Source organism: Urocitellus parryii, chromosome 1, assembly GCF_045843805.1.
Source record: "Urocitellus parryii isolate mUroPar1 chromosome 1, mUroPar1.hap1, whole genome shotgun sequence".
Taxonomy (NCBI): Eukaryota; Metazoa; Chordata; class Mammalia; order Rodentia; family Sciuridae; genus Urocitellus; species Urocitellus parryii.
Window position 1 is genome coordinate 113062604 of NC_135531.1, and position 24858 is coordinate 113087461.

Consider the following 24858-nt stretch of genomic DNA (forward strand, 5'->3'; position numbering starts at 1 on the left):
TTGTCCAGTTCTTATCAATGCATGACTCTTCCTGAAAATTCCCAAACCAGTGTCCAGTTTGTGCTTTGATACCTACAGTGATTGGAAAAATTCCCTTTATTTTTTAATCAATTAATAAATGTCAATTTGGCTTCAATCTGTGTTGTTATGAACTGTGGAGAATGCTGGCATGGAGTAGCCAGATATATAAAAAAAATTGAGAATTAAAATTCATAAAAGGTTGATTATGTGCAAACTCAGACAATCAATAATTTTGACAACACTGGAACAGATTAGGAATGGGAGGCTCAATGAGTTAAGTGCCTTGCCCTTCTAAGCTTGCACATAATTAGATGGGGTTCACTTCTTGGTCCAGAGACCCTCAAACCACACTTTGTCTACCACACAGAGTTCCTGCTTTCAATTTCTAAATGTAGTCCTAAGAGTTGCTAATAGACAGATGACAATAAAGTATGAATTTGAGGGCAGAAGATCTTGAAAGCATTGTTTACAAGAAGTAACACTTTTTTAAAAGAAATAATACTTACAGATATGTCATCACTGAAGTCAATTTCATCCAAATCAAGATATTCAGGGGCTTCCATTATTCTTCTTTGCACATTTTGAGTAAGATCAAATACTTATGATTTCCTGGCCAAGACAGAAATAAAAAAGAAAGGCAAAAATGTTAGCTATTTATAGCTAAAAATATTATCTATATTTAAACAAACATGAAATTGAAAGATAATCAGGTGCTAGTATATTTCCAGAGTATATTCAGAGTATATTTCCCCTCTCCAAAGCCCCTCACTGGGCTTTCCAGAAACAGGAACACAGCTCCTTCACAGACCCCAGCATGGCTCCCCAGAGAGCAGCCATAATTCTTTGTTTTACCTGATTTGCGCTTGCTTGCCTTTGCCAGAGCAATAACATGGGTCAGAATTTTCCCCTATGATCAATATTAGGATTCATTCCAATACACACCCTGCTCTCACCATACCCTGGGTGCACGTATGGGATTCAAAGAAAGGGAACCAGCCTGGGAATCTTAGGAAAACCATATTCATGTATTTCCTGAAGGCATATCCTTGGATTCTGTGCATAGAGCAATGAATACTAGGATCTCTACCATAATCATAGAAGTATAAGATACCAACTAATCTAGAGTAACAGCTGTTTTATAATTTGTGGTACAACATCCCATATAATTCTAAAAAGCTAAAAAGCAAGAGGGTGGGGAGGGAGAAAGAATGAAGGAAGGAAGGAAAGAAAGAAAGGAAAGAAAGAAAGGAAAGAAGCCTTCTTCTAAGTCTAAATCAGATTGAAGCCACAATTTTTGCCTTGCCCTCTGCCTTAAACAGCTTTGTCTGATTGTGCCAAAGTGACCTGACACAGGCACCAGAATGTCTTCCGTCAGCACTTGCCTTGGGGCTGCCTATGGCAATCCTTTAAACCTGTCAAGGAAAGATGCATTGCCTCTCACTTCATCTTCCCATCACTTATCATCATCACCGTCGGCAGTGGCAGTGGCACCTACAGATGTCAAGAGCAGAAATATAGATCTCCTGGCAGTGCCTCGGTGTGCAATTATCTTCTGCCAAACCAATTCTCAGCTACTGAAAGAAAATTATATTTCCCACAACTTGTCTTTCTTATTATAAAAATTGTCTTATACACCCAGACTTGAGTATTTGAAATGATCCATTTTTCTCTCTTAGTTCTCTAATCAAGGTGTTCCTTGCTGAACAGAGAAGAGCCATTACTGGAGAGTGAAAGTGCATCTAGGCTGATGAAAATGGGCTTCTGAATACAAGATCAAGTGCAAAAATGCTTGTTTTTTTAAAAAAGGAAACTCTTTACTCTAAATGCATTGCCTTCTTATTCTGAGCTATTTCTCTCTTTTAAGCTATGTAAATTGTGTTATTACAATAAAGAGAAAAAAAATCATTCCCCATCCTATCACCTAATTTTTCCTGTTTCCTTGCCTTCCTTTCTCACACACATGCATCATTTTTTACATAGTTTTTTTTATAGCAGGTAAAGAGTCCCAAGAAAAAATAAGAATGCTATTTTTACGATCAAATGAGATAATCTACTTATGATAAATGGATAAAGTTCTTCTGAAATCACAAGGCTTTTTTGGGGGGGAGGGGTGCATCCTGAGGATTGAACTCAGGGACACTCAACCACTGAGACACATCCCCAGCCTGTTTTTTTTTTTGTATTTTATTTAGAGACAGGTGTTGCTTAGCACACCTCGCTGTTGCTGAGGCTGGCTTTGAACTCTCTATCCTCCTGCCTCAGCCTCCCAAGCTGCTGGGATTATAGGCATGTGCCACATGCCCAGCTAAAAATCACAAGTTTTTAAAAGAAAAGGAAATCAAATTTGTATTTGTAAAAATAATTTTAAGCCAGAAATTTTGTTATTGACAGAAATCCTAAAATAGGTGCTCAAGCAAATAGTTGGGTATAAAAATACATTACTTTCCTTATAATCCTTACAGAACTTTTCAGAGGAAAACACACATTTGTACTTGAGAATTACTCAAAATAACTTTCTCTTTCTGGATTTCAGCTCATCAGCTAACAGACTTTCTTCCAATCCAATTTCATTTCACTAAATCTGTCCTTCACAATGACTAGCTGATCTACAGACTCTTCCTGTGCCTTGGTGAACAACACAAAGATGATATGGTACAAATAAACAAACAAACAAAACAGGGGAGCTGCATGCTAATCCTTTCTTGGATGGACTCTATCTACTACAATTAAAACTACGGAAAAAATGGCATATGCCTGCAGGAAGGGAAGGGGGAGAAACATGGAAAATTAAGGTAGGTAATAAGTTGAAGGTACAATATTTTTTGTTTAACATAATCGTGCCATTTGTTTAGCTTTAAAAAATAGCTCAAAATGAGCAAGCCATGCGTTCATAATCACCAGCAACATGGAATATGAAAAAACAAAGCACTGAAACATATGTCAGAGCTGAGGGCCAAGTGGATCTTTAAATAAATGGAAATACAAAGCTAAATACAAGACGAAGATGAATATGCCTTAACTAATCAACTTAGCAAAGAGTCACTGAACACCTGTTTGAGATGCTCTGACAACATTGAGACAGGGCCCTATCCACTTGAGGTTTGTCATTCTAGCAGAATGTAACCAGTGGGTAATAATATGACATTAAAGCAGAAAGTCTTTGTGTCTGCACTTGAAGAGAGGTAGTGAAATTCTTCATTCTGTAGGCCAGAAGATAAGAGTTACAATAGCTGCAGCCCATTGTGGAAGACCTGGGTCCCTGCTCATGTTATTCTGGGTTGGATGATCCAACTGAGACTAAGGGTCCAAGACACCAGGAGCTTTCCTTTGCTTCCTAGCAGGCCTCCACACACAGCCATCCACTTCATGATGTCTTATTCTGTCTATGTCACACTTTCTGTAGTCTGGTTTCGATGCTTCTTTCAAGGTGTCACTTTGAGAGCATTTAAATGGCCAGTAAAAATGTGCAGAAATACCCACAGATCACCAATCCTGACCATGTTTCCATGGTCAGGGGTGAGTTCACAGTTGTCCCTGAGGTCATTACTGTCTCCCTCTTTCTCATCTGCCCTTTCACAGATCATTGCCAGCTTTGGGTCCCCTTCTGAGGCAGTAAGGTAAGGTTGGGTCATGAAACAAGATGAGGAAACTAAGCTAGAAAAGCTAGACCCTTGTGGATTTGCTCATCCTTCTCTTCTGCCACCTCCCACCAATCTGCAGTGGAAACCCAGCAACCCCCATTTCTGACTGCCAGACATGTATGCTGTAACAGAAAGCTCAGCTACACAGGGCACATCAGAGGCCCATGAGTCAAGTCTGGCACACAGATGTGATTTGTTTGGCCCTCATAGTATTTTAAAAAAATCAAATCAGTTGCCAACTTGTAGACCTTGGGAGATTTCACATAAAATTCTGAATTTCTGGCTTTGCTTTAAAGTATCTGAAGCTACTGCAACATCGGTTCACTTTCCCCATGACGCCAACAGTAGCTGCTCCCACCTATCTATGAGGTCTGCGCTCCCCACTTTACCAGATCCCCTCTGTGGTTGCTCTACTAAGGCACATGACCTACCTAATCTTGACTAAGCCTCAGAGGGTCATGCACTCAAATGCCCTGACCTTGTGGGTATTCAAGGGTTTGACCTTCAGAGGGAATTCAGTATTAGACAATGAGTACCATCATCACCACCATCATTACTACCACCTTTTTCATTTGGTGTCTTCTGCCAAAAATGTTGACCTCATTTGTATTCTAAGACCAAACTTGTATTTTTAAGATGGTTTTAAATTCTTATACCACAACAGCAACAAAACAAAATTTCTTACAAATAAACCACTCCTGGGGGTAACAATTTGTGCTTTCAGTGAGTCTCTGTTTTCTTTCTTAGAAAATCTTCACAAACATAATGTTACAAGGTGGGGATTATGCTTCTAACCGAAAGATGGGAGGGTTCTTTGCTTTGTGGTGGATTTACATGAGTCTACTCTACTCCTGAGAGCAAAGAAGACAGGGGAAGTCATGCCAAGGGCAAGCCCAGGTAGACCCCAAGCCATCCTCCATCTGACCCAGACCAGCAGCTCAGAGATAAGAGGGCTGCCCCTTCTCAGGCTGGCAAGGATGAGTTTATGCCTGAGTGAAAAATAATTTTCAGGCTCCCCAGAATGGGCAGTTCAGCTTAAAATCCTTCCCATGAAATTTTTATTGCTACCTATCATAGTTGGCCATGGGCCCCCTTCAAGATCCCGGGACCTAGTCATCTGTAAATTTGTACTGCACCCCCATACCGTCAGCCCTGGCCCTACAACCTTCAGTCTCTTATCCCTGGTTCTCTGAGGTCTCCTGAGGGCTTTCTATTTTCTTATAGTCCCTCTCGCCACAACATACATCTCTCAAGATCTGACTTAAGTACTGTCCACTGATTGAAATCATCCCATTTCAAGCTCAGTTTGGTTTAAATTCATCTTCACTGCATTGGCAATTTTCAGTTTGTTATCCATGTAGGCAAGTGTGTTCTGTGTTTTGTTTTTTTTTAAAGAGAGGAAAGAAGATGCTAGGCTGGGGCAAGGTAGGAGAGAAAGGTAAAGGAAACACTTTTCAATGGTTTATTTGAAAATTTGAATTTTTTTTAATTTGAGTAGAAAAACTATTAGGAAGGGAAAGAAGAAAAATAGTTGAGCACGGGACACAGAATCAGATGCTGGAATATATGCTGCGTGGAAGCTGCTGGTGACATCTTGGTCTCTTCTTTGAATGCACCCAAAGCACAGGGAGAAACTTACCCCAACTCCAAACTGATGCTTGGCTTGGAGAGATGAAGAACGAAGTAAAAAATCAGCAACCATGCACAGGCTTTTCCAACTTCCACAGAACTTTGATAAGCTGCCAAGAGCAGAAGTCCCTCCATTGCCTATTAAAGTGTATGTCAGGGGCACATGCCCCTGATGGGTCTATCAACAACATGTCACCTTCTCATGAGTGACCTCAGAGATGGCCCCACTATTTCCCTCAAGGGAAGATTCCCCTGGGAAAGAGCTCAAAGTAACAGAGTCAAATGGGATCATAAAATGTAGCTAAGCCACTGAAAATAGTATGTTTCCCTGTTCCCCAGTACTATGATTTTTCAGGTGACATCTTGATTTTTTCTTTTTTTCTGTTGTTGTTGTTTGGAAAAGAAAACTGACTAAAAAATCATTTCAAATGAAGACTTCCAAAGAAATCTGTTGGGTAATGGCAGCATCACTGGAAAAAGCTGAGAGTGGCCAACAAAATTTCTTTGAGAAACCATACTCCCTTTTAATGTATACATTCTGGTGTGCTTGGCTTATAAAAGGCTCATTGATTTGTGACCATAGTCACATATCACATAAATCGCTTTACTGAAATTCCTTTTAAAATGGATCGCCTCACTGCATTTTACAAGGAGTCAGTATGGACTCATTCTGAAGGCTCAAGTTACACACATTTCTCATTTTCTGCCAAAGTCACTATTCTTACATTTACCAGTGTACTATGAGTCTTGGTAATTAAAAATAAGCTGGGCTTGTCAAAATAAATGAGCAGAGTACATTTGGCCATGAGGTAACTTCAACTGATTTGCATTACAATTTATTTTTTCACTCTTGAACCCACCAACACTTGGGAAAATATAGCCACTCCCTTCTCCCACCCCGCACACACACACCTGCCCAATTCACACTGGGATAAATTTTCAGTGTGAAAGCCGGCATGTAGATATTCAGCTTACTTTCTTCAATGTAAGAGCTTTTTTTAAAAAAAAAAAAATCACAAACTAAGAACTGGAAGGCTTGGGTGGAAATGTTGTCCCCGTTGGCTCAGTAACTTGGCCGGCAAGGAAGCGTCTCCTTCCAAATACTGGATTCAGTTTCCTTCCCTCTTTGATTCAACAGTGGCCAGAAGCATGGCAGTCGCTAAATGCCTAGTCTAGAAGCAGAAAAATGACAGAGGCAAGAAATTTCTACCAGAAAGAGGCAACTGAAGGAGAGCCAAGGAGTACACACAAGGAAAAAGTGGGAAAGCACAGCCCTGCGGCTTTTCCCCTCTTGGTGTGTGGAATATTCTGTTGTACATGCTGCAGGGCTGTACAGTACACACAGTGTAAAGTGAGAGGAACAAGAAAATACACCGTTACAATGTAACATGGACTTGCTTAGATAAACACATAGGAACCTAAGAAGCTGGTCTAGACCTTGGAGAGGAGAGGAGCTGAGCCTGCCTGGGGTAGACAGAAAACTAAAGGATGAGGGGCAGGGGCAGGAAGAAACTCTAGGAACAGTCCTAGCATGGACAGAGCCTGGAGGTGAGAATACTGAAAGAAGATTTCTAGAAACATGACTGATCTAGCACCTATTGCTATACTTTTCCCTCTAAAAAGAGATTTTGAAGGGTGAATACCAGAGTGGTGGGGTGATAAATAGAAATACTCAGGGCCATATTTCTAAAGCTAGAGTGTAGACAGAGCACATCCTGGAACATCCTATTTTCTGGCTTATTTGAAAAAATACAAGTGAATATTTGATATCAGACAAAAGACTTCATTGTAATATACTAAGCCTGCTCTAGCTCCTGGGGAAGGAAAAATGTGTTTTCTCTATGCTGTCCTGGGGGGTCATTCATGATTTCTGAAATCTAACACCAAGAATGAACTAACTTTCACTAGAACTTCAGAGCTTGGGTCGACCCTAGTTTTTAAACCTAGGGAAGAAATGCATGTTTATAGTTATAATGTGTGTGTGTGTGTGTGTGTGTGTGTGTGTGTGTGTGTGTGAGAGAGAGAGAGAGAGAGAGAGAGAGAGAGAGAGAGAGAGAGAGAGATTTAAAATGAGTTTAACACTGCATCTTCTTCTTGGAAGAAGGGAATAATTCATGCTCACAGCAACTGTACAAGAGAGAATAAAAGAATATACAATAGAAAAATACACATGAACTCACACCTACACACACACACACACACACACACAAATGAAAAGTGTATGTGTTCAGTTCTGGAGGTCACTTCTTAGGATGGCCACATTCTAGGTAGACTGCAATGTACCAGGACACAGTAAGGAAGCCAAGACAGCCAGGATTGGGAAACTCTAGTCTTAGGAAGCAGGGCTAAGGAAATATCAACCTTATAGAAGAAAAAAATTCTCTTTTCTCTCAAGAATTTAAAAATTCAGCAGATAAAGAGAGGGATTTAATTTTGAGGATAAATCTTAGAGGAAGTTGCAGAGATTCTGAAGGTGCTATAATGGAATAGGATGCTTTGAAACATCAAAACCACCCAGAAAGAAATAGTTCAGACCAAAGTTTGGAGGGATACACTGAGAAAGGAAGAAGGGAGGAGGGAATGGGAGGATGAAAAGGAGGAAGAGGATAAGAAGGAGCAAGAAGAGTTAAGAGGAACTAGACAATGAAGAAGGTGGAGAGAGAGAGGAGGAGGTTCTGTTTGGTCTGAGAGGACATTGGGAAATGTCTCTGAAACCAAACCAGGTCCTTGAGGTCCTTGGGACTGTCCTGATTTTTATCCTTCTTGAGGGTGCTACCTATGACAATCTCTGTGAATCTTGCTCATCCTCTTTCATCTGCTGTCCTCATCCTACCAGGAGCTTGAATGAAGTATGAGAGGAAAAGGGAGAGAACAAAAACGTTAAAATGAAAATAATTTTAAAAGAGAACTGGAATGTTGCTCACTCAGTGAGCATAGGACTTTCGGTTGCAGATGAAAGCTTATTAATTAATTCCACAAGGTGAAATGCTGATCTATTGAGACCCAAACAAAAAGAGAATATCTGGGAAGAAAAAGAAAGCATTTCTACCACTGGGAAGTTGAGTATGGGCCTAAGCCAACTGTGTCTTGCACTGGCTTCTGGAAATGAACTATGGAATAATCTGGGAACTGGATTCTTAGTTACGTACAGGAAACTATCCAAATCCAAGTTCCAAATTTTTGGCACACCTGAGGTGGTCATGCTTTATTCTTGATTTTGCAAAGATTACTTATTTCTACAGTGGATTTGTTCATTTGGTAATTGTTGAAATGTATGGAACACAGACAGCAATCCTGGTTCCCACTTTACAGAGAAGGAGAAATGACAGGAATATGCACAGAGAACACTGAAGATGACCTTTTGAGTCAGTTATCTTGGCTTCATTCTCATGGTTTGTGGGGATTAAACTCTGAAGCAACCCTAGACTCGTGGCTCTCAAACATTAGTGTGAATGAGAATCATCCAGAAGGCTCATTAAAACAGATTTCTGGTCCAGAGTTTGATTCAATAGATCTAAGGTGGGGGTCTAAGAATCTGCATTTCTGACAAGTTCCCAGGTAATGCTGATATTTCTGGTCCCAGGAACACATTTAAGAATCACAACCTAAGATCAGCATCCATTCCCAGCTCTGGCTACATCTGCATTTAATTAGAAGATGGTGACCTCTTCCCCACATCCTCCAGCTCCCCAGATGTTAACTTCATTATACAGGATCCATGCCTAGTGCCCTTCTGATTAAACTGCCTCAGTGGACTCCACTGAGCATTTCCCATGAAGACCACCTGGAAATCTCAGAAGGTCTTACGTCCGTCTGTTTTGTTTTTAATTCCCAGTGCTGTGTAAGGGACAGACATTGGCCCACACAATCCTACAGAATTTAAGCCTTGGCTACTTTAAAATTTACTTCCTCTGTAGTATATTCATGAGAGCAAAGATGTTCTAAGTCTCTTTTGTAAATGAGATCCAGATTTATAATTTTCAACGCAGTCTTTTTTAGAGCAGGAATCTCAAATTCCAAGATAGTCATTCACTATAACTATTGCAGAATAAATCCCAAGTCTGGTCATAAAAAAGGAAAATTTAAAAATGTAACAGGAATAAGCTAAGAATTCAATGCCGACCCAAATGTATGCACAGATATTTAAAATAACTGTTCCCTGTATCTAAAGCACTCTAAATGGCTACACTGAAAAATAAAAACCCAACCATGTATTTTTAATTGAAATTATAATGTGATTACTTTTATTGATCAAGAAACCAAATTATTAGGAACACTTTATCGGTTCTTTTATAATTTGTAAATGTACCAATGTAATAACCAAAAGGGGGAAATAAATCATGTATAAAATAAATGTCATTTTTTTCTTAATAAAAGAGTATAGTTTGATATATGTTTTCATGTTTAAGCAATGACAGAGGGCTACCGGTCTGTAGCAACCAAACAGTTGTACATCTACATATTCACACTGAGTATAATTTAGCAAGTTAATTCTTTAATTCTTTGCTTTTATTTAGCCCTAATATACTATAGATACTTAGGGTAAGGCCAATGAATAAAATGTACTTCCAGATTACATGAGGTACTATTACTAAAAGTGCAAAAACGGAACACCACACACCTACCTAATGTACTTCCAATATGTGTGGAGGCATTTCAAGAAAAACACAGATGAAAACATAAGATTACTCAGGAGTATCTTTGGGAATTCATCTAGGAAATGTTATCCTCAGTTTCAACAGTATGTTTTTTTTTTTTTAATACAACACATTGCACAGAGTAAATACTTAATATAGTGTTTATTTTGAGTTCATTTCCAGACTGTGACTGTTGTTACTTTAGAATTGCTACATAAAAAGTCTTGGTATTATCCTAAATAAAAAATGGTGTGATGACTATTTTTCTTCTATAGGCAGTAATTTAGCCATCTTATGTCTTCCTCTAGCAGTTTCCCTCGTTAGTCTATTTTGGAGATGAGTCAATTCTCTAGCAATCCTTTCTGAAACTGTTATTTAATAAGGGCTATGAAAACTTTAGCTGCACCCTCCAAACACAAGGCCTGTTTTCCGGGGATTAAAATTGAGTTCTTGGCTATTAAGCATATGGAGAAAGAGTAACATTCACAGACTGTGGTGCGGGTGTTTCCTCCTTGGCGTTACAGAAAGACACCAACTTCATTTTATAATTAACCAACATAAGCAGGAAAGGACTGAGAGCAGAGAAGCCTGAAGAGAGGGCTGTGAGAACAGCTGGAATAAAGACATAAGCTGCCAAGTCTTTCAAGAAATAGACTAAGACAAAGTGAGAAATCCAAAGTGGAGTGATCAGCAACATTAATAAAATACTGAACTTGGCCCCTCTAAGAATTTCAGTTTCTGAATCATCATCTCCAATCCAGATGTCACCATATGTCATCTTCTTTTTCTCTGAGAGGAGGAAAGACATCCAGAAACAGACAAAGACTAAGATAGCTAAGGGAAGAATATCAATCAGAACTAAAAATATTTTCCCATAGTAAAACTCTACCTGCTTGTTTCCAAAGCCAATTAAGCAATCCATGTAAATCCTGTTAGTCGACAAGGAGTCTGTATCGTTTCCTGTGTTCAGGTATTCTGATTTCCTGGTATAAATTAAAACTGGGATGTACACTGCCACACCAGCCACCCAAAGTGCAGAGACCCGCTTCAGGGAATGTTTCTGTTGGTCCAGGTTTGCAGCCTCACTGGAGCAGTAGACAATGTGGTAGAGCTTCCGGTGGTAGAACAATGCAAAGTGTAACAGGAACCAGATGGCCAGTGAAGTTGTCAGGGCTGCAGTGAAGTGCAGAACTTTGCAGCCAGCTGAATCCAGCACGATACCAGAAGAATACACAATTTTCATGACATTGACCACCAAGTTTTTTATAAGATGGACAAATACAAGACTGAAAATGAGAAGAAATGATGTCTTCAAACATCCAGAGATGCACTTCCTTGTAGAATAAAATAAACAAATGTTTCCCACAAAGCTGACAAGGATGAGAATGGCACAAGCAATCATCTCAAGCACGTCTGCAGAGAGCTTCATGGTAAATGCCCAAATCAGTATTTCAAATACCTTTTCTCTTCAACTTGGCTCATTAGGCTTCCAGAATACTTTTGAGGGGCCTTTAAGAAAAAGATCTCTTGTTTTTTTTTTTTTTTTAAATCCACTATATTGAAAAAATCATCAACTGGTAATACTTTAACAGTTCAAAAACGGTCCATAACAGAATTCTGCTTGCTCCAGCAATGAGCAGCTGAAAACAGAATGACTTCCCAAGAGAATGCTGTTATATCATCTCCAGGGGCTTAACTATGATGAAAGGTTCTAGGTATCATTGCTTAATTAAAAGTTCTCAGAAATGTATTTATGGTACTCTAATGCAATTTCCTAGACATAATATGATACAGTTTTCAAAACAATAGGGGGAGAATCAAATTAAGTTTATTACAGCAAAGGAAAGGTGGTCACTGGTTAAATCACCAGGAAATATCACAAAATATGAAAATATTCAAAATCACAAAATATCAAATTAAGACAGATTTATACAAGTGCAGTATTTTGTACTTTACTATTTTTGCAAATCATGGATACTGTTACCTGTTCTGATGACCTCATGGGGTTGTTAGGAATACAAAAGATGATAGAAAATACTTGTGAAGAAAGTAGGGGAACAAAAAAGGAAAAAAGAGAGCCACAGAAGGCAGATGAAGATAGGGTAGAAAGAAAAGGAAGATTTTTATAAATCTAGACATCATATCCATGACCAAATCTCTAAACTGTTGGTTAACAAAGTATTTAATAATTGGGAAATGATTAGAGAAATTTTCGTGCTTGGAGAACAAGAGGCTGGGAAAAGACTTCTCTTCTAAGTATGACTGGAGAGTATAGAGCAAGGGTAGAAAGATGGCATTAAAATATACTGTTCAAAAAACCTGACATTAACTCACTTTCTGGATGAATCCTGTTGGCCAAGTATATCCGAATGATCTTACTTACTCTGAGGACAAAGTACTGTCATGCAGGGCTTAACAACAGGCATAGGTTCTGAAAAAAATGCTTTGACAACTGATTTCATCATTGTGTGAACATCACAGAGTGTGATTACACAAACTGATGGCTGTGACATCACTAGATGGCACAATCTTATGGAATCACCATCATCTATGCAGTCTGTTAAATGAAAATCTTACGAGAATCCTGGCTGTACTTTCCCTCTATTGCATTTGCTTGTAAGTGTTGTTGTCAATCATCCTACTCTACACTGTCAAAACATGAACTTTCTCCTGACCCAGAAGTGCAGTGGAACTAGTTTACACTGTTGTGAGCAATTGTGCTCGCCTCTTTACAACTCTGTATTCAGTGATTTCATGCTGACAGCTTATAATTAGCAGTGTCAGGAACACGCACACTATGGAAATTGGCAAATACTATAATTCAAGATGTTTTTTGGAGGGAAGCTATTTTCTTAAGTACAACAATGGTCTGAAAAAAAGGTATGGATTAGAATGATATGAAATTAGTTGATACTTTATTTGTATAAAAAACTCAGTATTTGGTATCTGCCACCCTTTCAGTAAGGAAATGAAAAACTCCTAGAGTGAAAGTGGCAAGAGAGTTATCATAGATAGAAAATCTACACCCCACAACTCCACTGCTGGGGTAGGTGGGGGTTAGGGTCTGACAATTTCCTACTAACTCCTTTTCCCCTAATTGTATACAAATATGGCTAACTCACTCAGAGTTTCCACACACCAAATTTATCTTTCCTTAGAAATATCAATGCCAATTGTAGTCAAGTAGGAAATACTGTTTCTGATGATGATGATGATGACGACGACGTTAGTGATAATAATAAAAATAACACAAAATAATGCTAATTTTGGCTATAATTTCTTTGACCCAGACACTGTGTTATGCTTTATAAATTTATATGATGTAATCTTTCATATAATTCTCATTTCGCTGATAAGGAAATAAAAGACCAGAGAGTAAACTGCTCTAAGTTATGGGTGAATAAGACAGCAATCCCAACCAGTTATGACTGATGTTCAAGCCACTAGCTCTTAGGCTCTCTTCACACATACTTTCAGACTATAGATTTTTCTACTAATTAGTCTCAATTTCCCACTAATGATTTATAATTGGTACATCCAACAGATAAAGTCTATGAACATGCTTATTTTGAGAAGACTTTCCTTGAGTTTATAATATACAAATCATGAACATTTTTGAATGGTAATTGGTTTTTTCCCGTTATCTTCCAATAATAATAAATACTAATGTTTACAGTTTGGTACCTTATGAAGTCCTACAAGCATTCTGTATGCTTGATTCAAGTTGCTTTACTTGAAATGGAAAAATACTCTATCCACAAGAGAACACACAAAAATCAAGAGCTTTCTTATATACCAATGATGAACTGCTGGAAAGAAATCAATAAAATTCCTCCATTCCCAGTAGCCCAGTATTCCTAAAATACTTAGGAATAAATATAACTAAAGATATTAAAGAACTCTATAATTAAAATTATAAAACGCTGAAGAAAAAAGTGAAGAAAACCTTAGGATATGGAAAAACCTACCATGTTCATTCGGTAAAATCAATATCACCAAAATAGCCATAATATCAAAATCAATCTACAAATTCAATACAATTCACATCAAAATACCAATGAAATTCTTCACAGAACTAGAATAAACAGCCCTAAAATTTATATGAAAGAATAAAAGATCCAGAAGAGTCAAATCAATCCTGAGCAACAAGAGTAAGATGGGAGGCACCACAATACCTGATCTCAAATTATACTACAGAACTACAGTAACAAAAACAGCATGATATTGGCATTAAAAAAAAATATATGAAGACCAATGGAATAAACTAGAAGACTCAAACAAATGCACACAAATACAGTTATCAGACCCTTGACAAAGGTATAATAAATAGCCTTTTAAACAAATGGTGCATAGAAAAAGTGATATTGGTATAGAGAAGAATGAAACTAAATCCCTACCTCTTACCCTGCACAAAAATCAACTCACAGTGGATCAAGGACCTAGAAATTAGACCAGAAAATGTGCAACTGCTAGAAGAAAATATAGGGACAACATTCCAATACACTGGCACAGCCACCAACCTCCGTAAGAGTCCAGAAGATCAAGAAATAAAGCTGAGAGTCTATAAATGGTAGGTAATTAAATTTAAAAGATTCTGCACATCAAAGGAAACAAGAGTATGTAGACAGAGCCTACAGAATGGAGAATATCATTGCCAAATACACTTCCAACAGGGGCTTAATAACAAGAATATAAAAAGAACTTAAAAACTTTACACCAAAAAACCTTAATAATCCACATAATAAATGGGCAAAAGATCTAAAGAGACATTTTCCCCCAATAAAAATACAAATGGCCAGTCAACATATAAAAAATTATTTAACATTTTAGCAATCACGAAGATGCAAATCAAACTACACTGAGATCTCCTCTCACCTCAGTTAGAAAGGCAATCACCAAGAATACAAATAATGATAATTGCTGATAAGGATGTGGGGGGAAAAGCTACACTTACACATTGTTGATGGGAGCAAATTAATACAACAACTTTAGAAAGCAGTATAGAGATTCCTCAAAAGACTAACGGTCTTTTGGTAACGATGTGACCCAGATATCCTACTTCTTGATATTTATCCAAAAATAATTAAAACCAGCATACTATAGTGATACATGCATAGGAACAGAACAGACAGGCATAAAGTAAATATTCCTAAATATAGAGCATCACAATTCACAATAGCTAAGTTATGGAACCAGCCTAGGTGACCATCAATAGACAAAAGGATAAAGAAGAGTAGGATATGTGCACAATGTATTTCTACTCAGTCATAAAGAAGAGTGACATGATGTCATTCGCTCGTAAATGGATGGAACTGCAGAACATTAGGCTAAGTGAAATAATCCAGACTCAGAAAGTCAAGGGTCAAATGTTTTCTCTCATATGAGGAAGTTAGACAGAAAAGTGTGCATCTCTTGAAAATAGAAGAGAGATCAGTAGAGAACAAATAGGGGATCAGTGGAAAAAGGGAAGAATTAGAGTAGGATGTTAACCAAATTATGCTATGCACAGATATGAACATATCATAATTCATTTCAGTTTTAAATATAATTATGTTTTAGTGAGCTTTTTCTCAGCTATGACTAAAAGGCCTGACCAGAATAATTGTAGAGGAGGAAAAGTTTACTTGATGCCTCACAGTTTCAGAGGTCTTGATCCATAGAGAGCTCGTTCCACTCCTCAGGACTCCAGGCAAGGCAACACGGTGGAGAGTGTGGCAGAGGGGAGCAGCTCACAGGATGATGGGGCACAGAAAGAGAGAGACCTCCACTTGCCAGAAACACATATATACCCCAAAGCCAATGAACTGCTTCCTCCAGCCACACCCCATCTGCCTCCACTTACCACTCAGTTAACCCCATCAGGGATTAAGTCACTGATTAAGTTAAGGCTATAACCCAATCATTTCTGCTCCAAACCTTCTTGCATTGTCTCACACATGAGCTTTTGGGGAACACATCTAAATCATAACAAACTATAATGGGCCAATTAAAAACTAAGTAAATAAATAAATAAAAAGAAGAAAGACCAGTAAAGTAGAGGAAGGGTTATCAGTGGGAAGGAGGAATAAAGGGAAAGAGGAAATACTAGAGACTGAATTGAGGAAAACTGTATGATATGCATTTATGAATATGTGAAAATGAACCCTACTGTTTCATATAAGTATGATGCACTCATTTTTTCAAAAGGATCCAGAAGCACAAATGACTACCTGGGGTAGATTTGTAAAGTTGTGAAGGACAAGACCCTAAATGACAAGCAACCTATGAGCCCACTGTATTAATCCATTTCTCATAGAAAAATAACTGACACTGGATAATGTATAAAGAAAAGAAGTGTATTTATCTCACAGGTTTGGAAGCTAAAATTCCAAGATCAGGCTTCCCTATTTATTTGGCCCATGGTGACAACCCCTTGGCTTTGTTCCACTGTGGAGGATATTATGTTAGAAGTGTGTATGAAAGGTAGAGATCACATGGTGAAAAAGGAAGTCAGAGAGAGAGAGAGAGAAAGAAAGAGAGAGAGAGAGAGAGAGAGAGAGAGAGAGAGAGAAAGGAGGGGTTAGTCTGGCTTTTTCTAATAACCCACTCATGAGAACTAACCAGGATCCCATGAGAACTACATTAATTCCTTCCAAGGTCAGCAGATCCTAGGATCCCATCACCTTCCACTTGGCTCCACCTATTCAAGGTTCTACCACCTTCAAATATGCACCCTTACTAAAGATCAAGCTTCCAATCTATGAACTTTTGGGGGATGCCCTTGAACTATATTCAAACCATAGCCTTCCCTTCCTCAAGTGCTCAAGTGCAGTCTACAATGCAACATGTATCCATCCCCAGGAGTGCCAAAGTCTTGACTCATTCCCCTGTCACTCAAAAGTCCAAGTTCAATGCCTCATCTGAGAATCAAGTCAGGAGCTTCCAGGCAGGAGCCTATAAAATAAAAAACAAATTATACCTTTCTAAGCTGCAATGGACAGGCAGACACAAAATAAATATTGCCTAAAGAATAAATACATGCCTAAAGAAAAGGGAAGGGGGGGGGGTCACAGGTCTCCAGCAAGAATAAAATCCATCAGGGTAGACACTTAATCTTGAAGTTCTAAGTCTGACATCTTGTGCAACCTTTAGGGGAATGGACCTCCATCCCTCAGGGTACCCTGTCCACTGGCTTTGCTGGTTTCAAGTGACACGGTTATCTCTCTGGCTGTATGCTGAGGCCTGCAGTTTTACTAGGCTGGCTCTGCATACTGCTGGTTGCTCTACTTTCCTGGGGTCCCTGCTGTGGATCCACTTCAGCAGCTCCACCAGGCATTTTCTCAGTGGAGAATCTTCACTGGCTCTGGCTCTGGAGCAGGTCTCTGCTGCCTGATTTCCCACACTTTCCTTTGAAATTCTGGTGGAAGCTGCCACCACCCCATAACTTTTGCGCTCTGTCCACCTGTAGAACTAGCACCACAAGAACACTATCAAAGTGTGCTGCCGACATGAACTGTGTTTGATTTCATTTGAACTATCGCTTCAGCCATGGAGTACATCACTAGTGAATAACAAAAAGACTCTTGTGGAAGGCCCCGGACAGCAAGTCCATGGAGAAATCACCCGAGTTCCCTGAAATATTACTATTCTAGACCTCTGGGCCTGTGATGGGAGAAGTGGCCTGAAGGTTTCTGAGATACCCTGAAGGCCCAATTATCTTGCCAATTAGCATATAGTTCCTTTTTTCCCAGGTTAATCTCTTTAGCATGCTGGGCTACTCTCTCATTGTGTTCTCTCAAAGGTGCTTTTTCTCTTCTCCCCTGGCCAAGCTATGAATTTTCCTCTTGCTCCCAAATCTCACTGGAAATATGACTAAAAGCAGCCAGAAAATGCTTTGCCATTTGGAAATTTTTTTTTCCACCAAATATCCTAGGACACCCCTCTTAAATTCATCTTTTCATAAAGCTCTAATGCATGGATACAACATACTCAAGTTCTTTCAACAGTTTAAAAAGGACGACCTTTACTACAATTTCCCATAAAATCCTCATTTCCTTCTGAAAGTAGTTCCCTAGTCTTGTTTTCTGAGCCTTCAACAGAATCACCCCTAATGCCTCACATATAGCATTCCAGGATTTTTCCTAGGCAGCTCCTCCAAATTCTTCCAACTTCTGCTTGTAACAGGTCCAAAACGAGTTCCACATTTTTAGGTTCAGTTATAGTAATGATTCCAATTCTTGGTACCAATCTTCTGTGTTTGGTAGAGTTTTCCATTGCTATAACAAAATACCTCAAGTTGAATACTTTTTAAAGAAAAGAGGTTTATTTATCTCAGTTTGGAGGGTTTAAGGTCATGGCACCAACATCAGCTCAGTTCTGGTAAGGACCTCATGGAAGATAGCATCACAAAGGCAGAAGTACACGTGGAAGGGAGAGATTACATAGTAAGAAAGGAAGCCAGAAAGAAGGCCAATCTTTCTCTTTTACAACAATCTTCTCATGAGAACCAGAGCTGCACAAGAACTCTTGAGGGTAGCATCCTTAATGATCTACTCACCTCCCACTTAGTGTTCCATCACCTCCCAACATCATCACACTGGTGAATAATCTTCCAATATATAAACCCCTGAGGAACACACTCTAACTATATTCAGACCATAGCACCCACCTTTATTTGAGATTTAACTCTGGGATAATAAATTTAAAAATTAACTATATGGTACTATTTTTCAGATATGCCCATAGTCATAAATATGGCAAACAACAGATTTTCCTTGGCATCAGGAAAAAAGTATCATGTTTTTCTTTCAAGGTGATCTCTAATATTAGAAAAATGAGACATTTTTTAAATATAAGAGGAATACTATTAATTTTTGTGAATATTTGCTTACATGATGAATACTTTCCTTTATTAAGTATGTGACAATAGGAAAATAGTGTTTACTGAGAACTTATTGTGTTCCATACTTATGCATATGTATGTCATTGTCCCTACCTAGAATTATATGGTTCAGTTGTAAGAACAGGTTAATGTATAATATATATGTCATATATATTATACTACATTCTGTATATACATGTATGATATGGGATATTCTATTTGTATTTTATATTTATCAATAACCAATAAAAGTATATAAGTCAGGGCTGGGGATGTGGCTCAACCAGTAATGTGCTTGCCTGGCATGCATGGGGCCCTGGGTTCAATCCTCAGCACCACATAAAAATAAAATAAAGATGTTGTGTCCACCAAAAACTGAAAAATAAATATTAAAAACTTCTCTCTCTCTCTCTCTCAAAAAAAAAATGAATAAGTCCATGTAATAGGTCACCAGGTTGTGAATGCAAACATAAACTGTCTGGGGAAGAGAGGGATCCATGTGGGTACTGTTTTAATCTCCAGTTCAAAAAAAAAATATGAAACTAAAGCCTGGAGAAAGTTAAGCCATTTACCTAAGCAGCATGAAGAAGTGGCATTGAACTCCAGGCCATTTGCTTTCAACAGCTCTCTTTGAGAGAGACGAAGGAGGGAAAGGTTGTTGTTAAACAGAGGTGCTGACAAACCTGGGCGCCAAGCCGGGGAATAACCGTGGCAGTGCCATTGGTGCCGTCCTCGCACCGATGAGCTCCTTAAAGCCAAAGTCCCATTTCTCAGACTGATATCCATGGCCCAGAGCCAAGAGGGCCCAGGAGGCAATACTGCATCCTCCACCAAAGAAGGTAACTCTGATATGGACACTTCAAGAGGGAATGAAAAAAAAAGAAATCTTTCTTTGAAAACCAAACATTGGCTCTGCCAATCCAACTTCACTGAGGTCACTTGAGAACGGAGGAGTTCAAAGGTTCTCTACAGCTTCCATTTACTTTGGCATAAGATTTAACAGAAAGAGAACTAAAGGGGAATTTATATGGCCCAGGCTGTTTTCCAAATCTCAAACTGCTAAAAGTTATTTAGAATTTGCTTTAACTCCAAATCACATATAAAGTGGTTCAGATGTAAATGCTTTCCGTGTGGCATAAGGCAGTCTAGGTCTCCTTAAATGCACATATGCAGTTCCAATATTAAAAATTTCAAGTGGAAATCCCTAAGTACCTCCGACTCCTCTTGATTGGAGACTGCCATTACTTTGTGCAAAGTTGGGTCAGAAAGTGGTGAAATAAAACACGCTGCCTTCACTTGGGCATTATGTTCTCACAGTAGCACTAAGATAAACAAACTTCAGAGGCTGAGGGAAGGGCATTTACTCCTTTAAATTAAGTATGTAATATAAATAAACGTCTTCTAAAAAGAGATGCCTGAAACTTGATTCAAAGTCGGAATCTATACAGGGGCACCGATGTATTTTAATGAAGATCAGGATGGAGTGGAGGTGGGGGACTTACATCTTGACAGCAGAGCTGGTCTAACCAAGCAGGATTATTCACTGACTCCCAGAAAGATACTGCTGGAAACTGATTTGTTCACTGGCCAGGAGCAAAAATTAATATTTGCATTTTTATATAAAACCAAATGGAAGGAATTACCAAATCTTCTACCTTTTAATCAGTGGTTGCCTGAAGTTCTTTTCAGTTCTGAGCCAGTGAGGTTGTGACCAGCTAGGGTAGAACTACAAACCCCTAGCCCCAAATTAGAAGTGAATGGAGAAGAAATTTCAGGCTGGCTGAGGCCAGAGCAATTAAATGGTAATTGCCTTTTAGATATACTAATGTCGCTAATTATATTACTGTGCTAAGTGCTGGGAACTGTGGATAAGAGCTCCAGGCCACTCTGGTGGGAGAAGAGAGAGAAGATTTATTAAGCCTGGCACTGAGCTGGAGCCTTCACATACGTTATCTCCTGAAATCCTTACAATAACCCTACGAGGTATTATTAGATTCAATAAGGCTGAGAAACTCGATCAGTTCCAGTTGGTTCGGGACTGAGTCAGGAGTCCCATCAGATTTGTGTGGCTCCAAAATGCAGTGGGTTGGCAAGCCCTTGAGTGGAAATAGAAAGAAATTTGTGACTTCTGGATATACTGGATTCAATAACTGGAAGCAACTGGTAGCAAAGAAAGATGAGAGAATTTGAGAACTAGGCCATAATGAAAAGTCGGCAAGTAGGAGGCCCCCAGGAGTATCTTTCGTCATTTTGTGTGGAAAGGAAGAGTCCCGGATGGGAAAACTTTGTGAGCAGAAAATCTGAGATGCCCTCAGATCTGAATGCAGGAGGGTGGGAGGGAAGAAACTAACACCATAAGCAGATTGAGCCTATGGTGTTCAAGGAAGCTACTCACTACGCTGGACACAGCAGGGACCAGGGAAGAGGTCCCCAGAATGATTAAGGCTGAACCTGAAAGTAAAGTGGAGGAGGCGGTGGGTGCCTATACATCTGGCACTTTCCAGGCCAACCTATCAGAATGACAAAATCTGCTAAAGATGGCCCTAGGAATCAGAACCCAGAAGACCTAGGTTAAATCATGTATGGACTGTGGAAGATTTGGCCAGCCCTGACTACTTATGTCAGGTTTCTAGGAAGAAGTTTCTCAGAGAAAATGAAATGTAAATAGATGTGTGTAGGTTTGTATGTACATGCTTGTGTGTGTGTGTGTGTGTGTGTGTGTGTGTGTGTAGATACTCAGACACACAGCTATGAGATGATCATGGGACTCAAACTCTGAACTCAGATGGAAAATTGCAGAATGATAATGGCTGCTAATTTTAACAAGTTTTTAGCTCCTAATATGATAACTATTATAGTAATAGAGGTACTTTCTGCTCAAAATGAAAACATGGTATACAGGCTCTTTGCCAAAGACTGAAATTCTAAATACCCTGTTTTTGCAGCACAAGCTCAGTCCTTTGATAAGCAACTGTGGAAAATCTCCCCATGCTTCTTCAGGTCTGACTCTGGCCCTAAGCCCCTTGGTCTCTATCTCTCTACTCTACCCTTTAAAGACCAACCTTATCTGCTTTGTTTTGTTTCGTTTTGATGCATCTGAATTTCTACCAACTGAATTTCTACCAACTCTACAAAAAAACAAAACAAAACAAAAACAAAACAAAACAAAAAAAACCCACCCAAATTCAGATTCCATTCTATCTTTTCTCCATTTTCATCCAAACTTTCAAGAGTGGTATCTATCTATATCTATCATTGCATTGCCACTTTCTGATTTTCCTTTTACTTGTTAACCCAGCATAATTTAGTTTCTCCTTCTTTTTCCTCTGAAATTATCCAGAGGATAATCATCTCCTACCAGTAAATCCAAATCCCACATTGATATTACTTTTCTTTTTTTTTTCTTTTATGCTCCTTTTTTTTTCTTTTGCTCTGTATGGCAAAAAATCTAGGTCCATTTCTCTTCTCACTCATACACTGACCTCTAAATACACAGATTCTAACTGCTCCTGGACATCACTACCTGATGTCCCATAGGATCCTCCTCAAACTTAACCTTGCCTGGCAACACCTTCATCTTCTATTCAAGTAATATGAGATACCTGGGTATTATACTTGGGCTTTCTCTCTCCCTTATATGTACATTTAGTCATCCCACCCATTAGATTTTATCCTTTCCATTCTTTCTACCATTTTCATACTATTGGTTCTTATTGTTTTTTGCTTGAATACATCTGAGAACAAAAGACAAAGAAATTCGATTTTTACTTCCTCAAAAGCATTCTCCAACTCTACACAATTATTAAAGTGACCTAAAATACAAATATGACCTTGCCACTTCCCCAGTAAAAACCCACTGTTCTATAGGACAGCTCCTCTCTGGGTCCTAGGAAGCCTCCCATGTTGGGAGTCTGCCTTCTCTGCAGCTCCAACCAGTCTCTGACTCACATGGGTAACTTCAGCAACAATGAGATTCTGGGCATATTCCAAGCTGTTTTCTTGTCCTGGTGTTTTGACTTAAGTTGATCCCTCTGAATATATCCTCCTCTTCTCAAGGCCTCACCAAGCCTTCCAACCCTAGGTCTTTGGCTTCTCACTTGCCAATGGTGCGGACATTTGCTTATAAACTCACAAAGTCATCCTCCTAGGAAACTGCATTTCCTAAGCTCATTTGCCAACTGAATGGCTTCCAAGATGTCTGGCTAATGGGAGGCTCAGAAAGATGACTGAAGGCCTTGGAGGGCAAGGATATTCCATCCCATCTTTTATCCCTTTCATCCAAACTTCCATGAGAGGTATCTATCTATATCTATCATTGCATTGCCATTGTCTCTCTTTCTCCCTGTCTCTCTGCCTGGCTCCTGCCACCACTGTCTGTCTATCTGTCTGTATCTTACACACACACACACACACACACACTCTCTCTCTCTCTCTCTCTCTCTCTCTCTCTCTCTCTCTCTCTCTCTCTCTCTTTCTCTGCCTAGGCAGTGTCTTTACATATCATCATTCTATCTTTGCTGGAAAGTCCTAACCTGTGGGTGGGAACAGACCTCTTCCCTTTGTCCTTTAAGCCCCTAGGCATGGCAGTGTCTTCCTTGCTATCAGTATTCTCAGGATTGCCTTATATTGCTTAGTCTGGTGTCTTGGCTCTTTTAGCTTTGTAGTAACAAATACTCTATTTTAAATTTCCCTCTGTTTGAACTATTTAGAGTGGTTTCTGTTTATTTGGACTCTACCATGAATAATTCACTTGTTTATTCTTTGGACTTATTCTAAAGACTCAGCTTAGGTGTTTACTTAGGAAGTAACATCCAAGGAAGCTTTTAAGTTCACATTTGATTTCAAATTTAGATTATAGACCTGTCAATTCCTCTGTGCAGGAACTGACATTCCTGAACAATCACATTCAATGCACTTTCCATAACAATATCATTCTCTGTCCATGCATCCACATTCCACATGAGGAGATCCTTTGTCTTGTTCACCCATAAACCACAGCAATCAGCATAGAATTTTAAAAGTATTGATGAAGGAAAACAGGAAACTAAACAGGGATCTTTCTATAAAAAGCCAACTTTGGTTTAGCCACAGACGATGTCCTAAACTTTCTATACCAATACTACAAAAAAAGTTACCACAAACAAATCAGAGCTTTATATTTTAAAATAAATATGACACGCTGCCTTTTGGAGAAAAGTATGTATCATAAAATTGGCCATCATTCAAAAAAAAATTAGGGGTTCAAGATTCCAAAGAGTCCAGAAAGAGAACTGGGAAGAGTAAGACGACTATGATATTTCATAACAGTAAATGAACCAAATGAGACTGATCAAGGACCAGGGTAGTCAGGATGCCAAGTAGAAGAAAACATACCAATTAAAACAGTAGGTTCTTTTGATACTCATTTTATGTTCAAACTCTAGTCCTCCTCAAAGGCTTTATATGTGCCTATTTTATGATTATTCTGTTTTTTTGTTTCCTTGCATTGGGAAAGCCACTAGACATCACTATTTACAAAATCAAAATGTCTAGCACATTTGTATCAGCTGACCAATGAGGAAAATGAGATCTAGAGAGGCCTGGTGGCTTGCTTAAGGCCACACAGCTTGCTAATGGAACTGTTAAATAAAAGACACAGATCTCCTGAGTTGTTCTGTCCACTACTCTTTTAAAATTTATTAAAACAAAGTAAAATAAAGTTAACAAAACAAATATTTATTTTTTGACATTAGAGCAAGTTTGGGCTCAACTTGGTTGTTGCTCATGCCTTCCTAACAAAGCACTTAGTTCAAGTGACTTCATTAGCTTGACATCCATAAACACTGAACATCTCATTTTCATTATAACCAGGCAAAAGACATAGTAGTATAAGCATCATCTGCCTAGAAGGCAATTTTTTTTTCTTCTTTTGTACTGGTGATTTAACCCAAGGTACTTAACCACTGAGCTACATTCCCAGACCTTTTTTATTTTATATTTTGAGACGGGGTCTTGCTAAATTGCCTAGGGCCTCACTAAATTACTCAGTTTGGCTTCAAGCTTGGGATCCTCCTGACTCAGCCTCTAGAGT

At 38.8% G+C, this 24858-nt stretch overlaps 2 protein-coding genes across 2 annotated transcripts in view; both read right to left on the bottom strand.

Moving 5' to 3' along the window:
• Nucleotides 1-24858, bottom strand: part of Sncaip (synuclein alpha interacting protein) — a 146696-nt gene that overhangs the window by 71012 nt on the left and 50826 nt on the right. Inside the window, exon 2 of the mRNA XM_026396183.2 lies at nt 528-630. Coding sequence (XP_026251968.2) covers nt 528-584 — 57 coding nt within the window. The 5' untranslated portion in view covers nt 585-630. The remainder of the gene's footprint in view (nt 1-527; nt 631-24858) is intronic.
• LOC144254039 (uncharacterized) lies at nt 10386-11357 on the bottom strand. Its single transcript, XM_077796844.1, has one exon. The coding sequence runs from the start codon at nt 11355-11357 to the stop codon at nt 10386-10388; it is 972 nt and encodes a 323-aa protein (XP_077652970.1).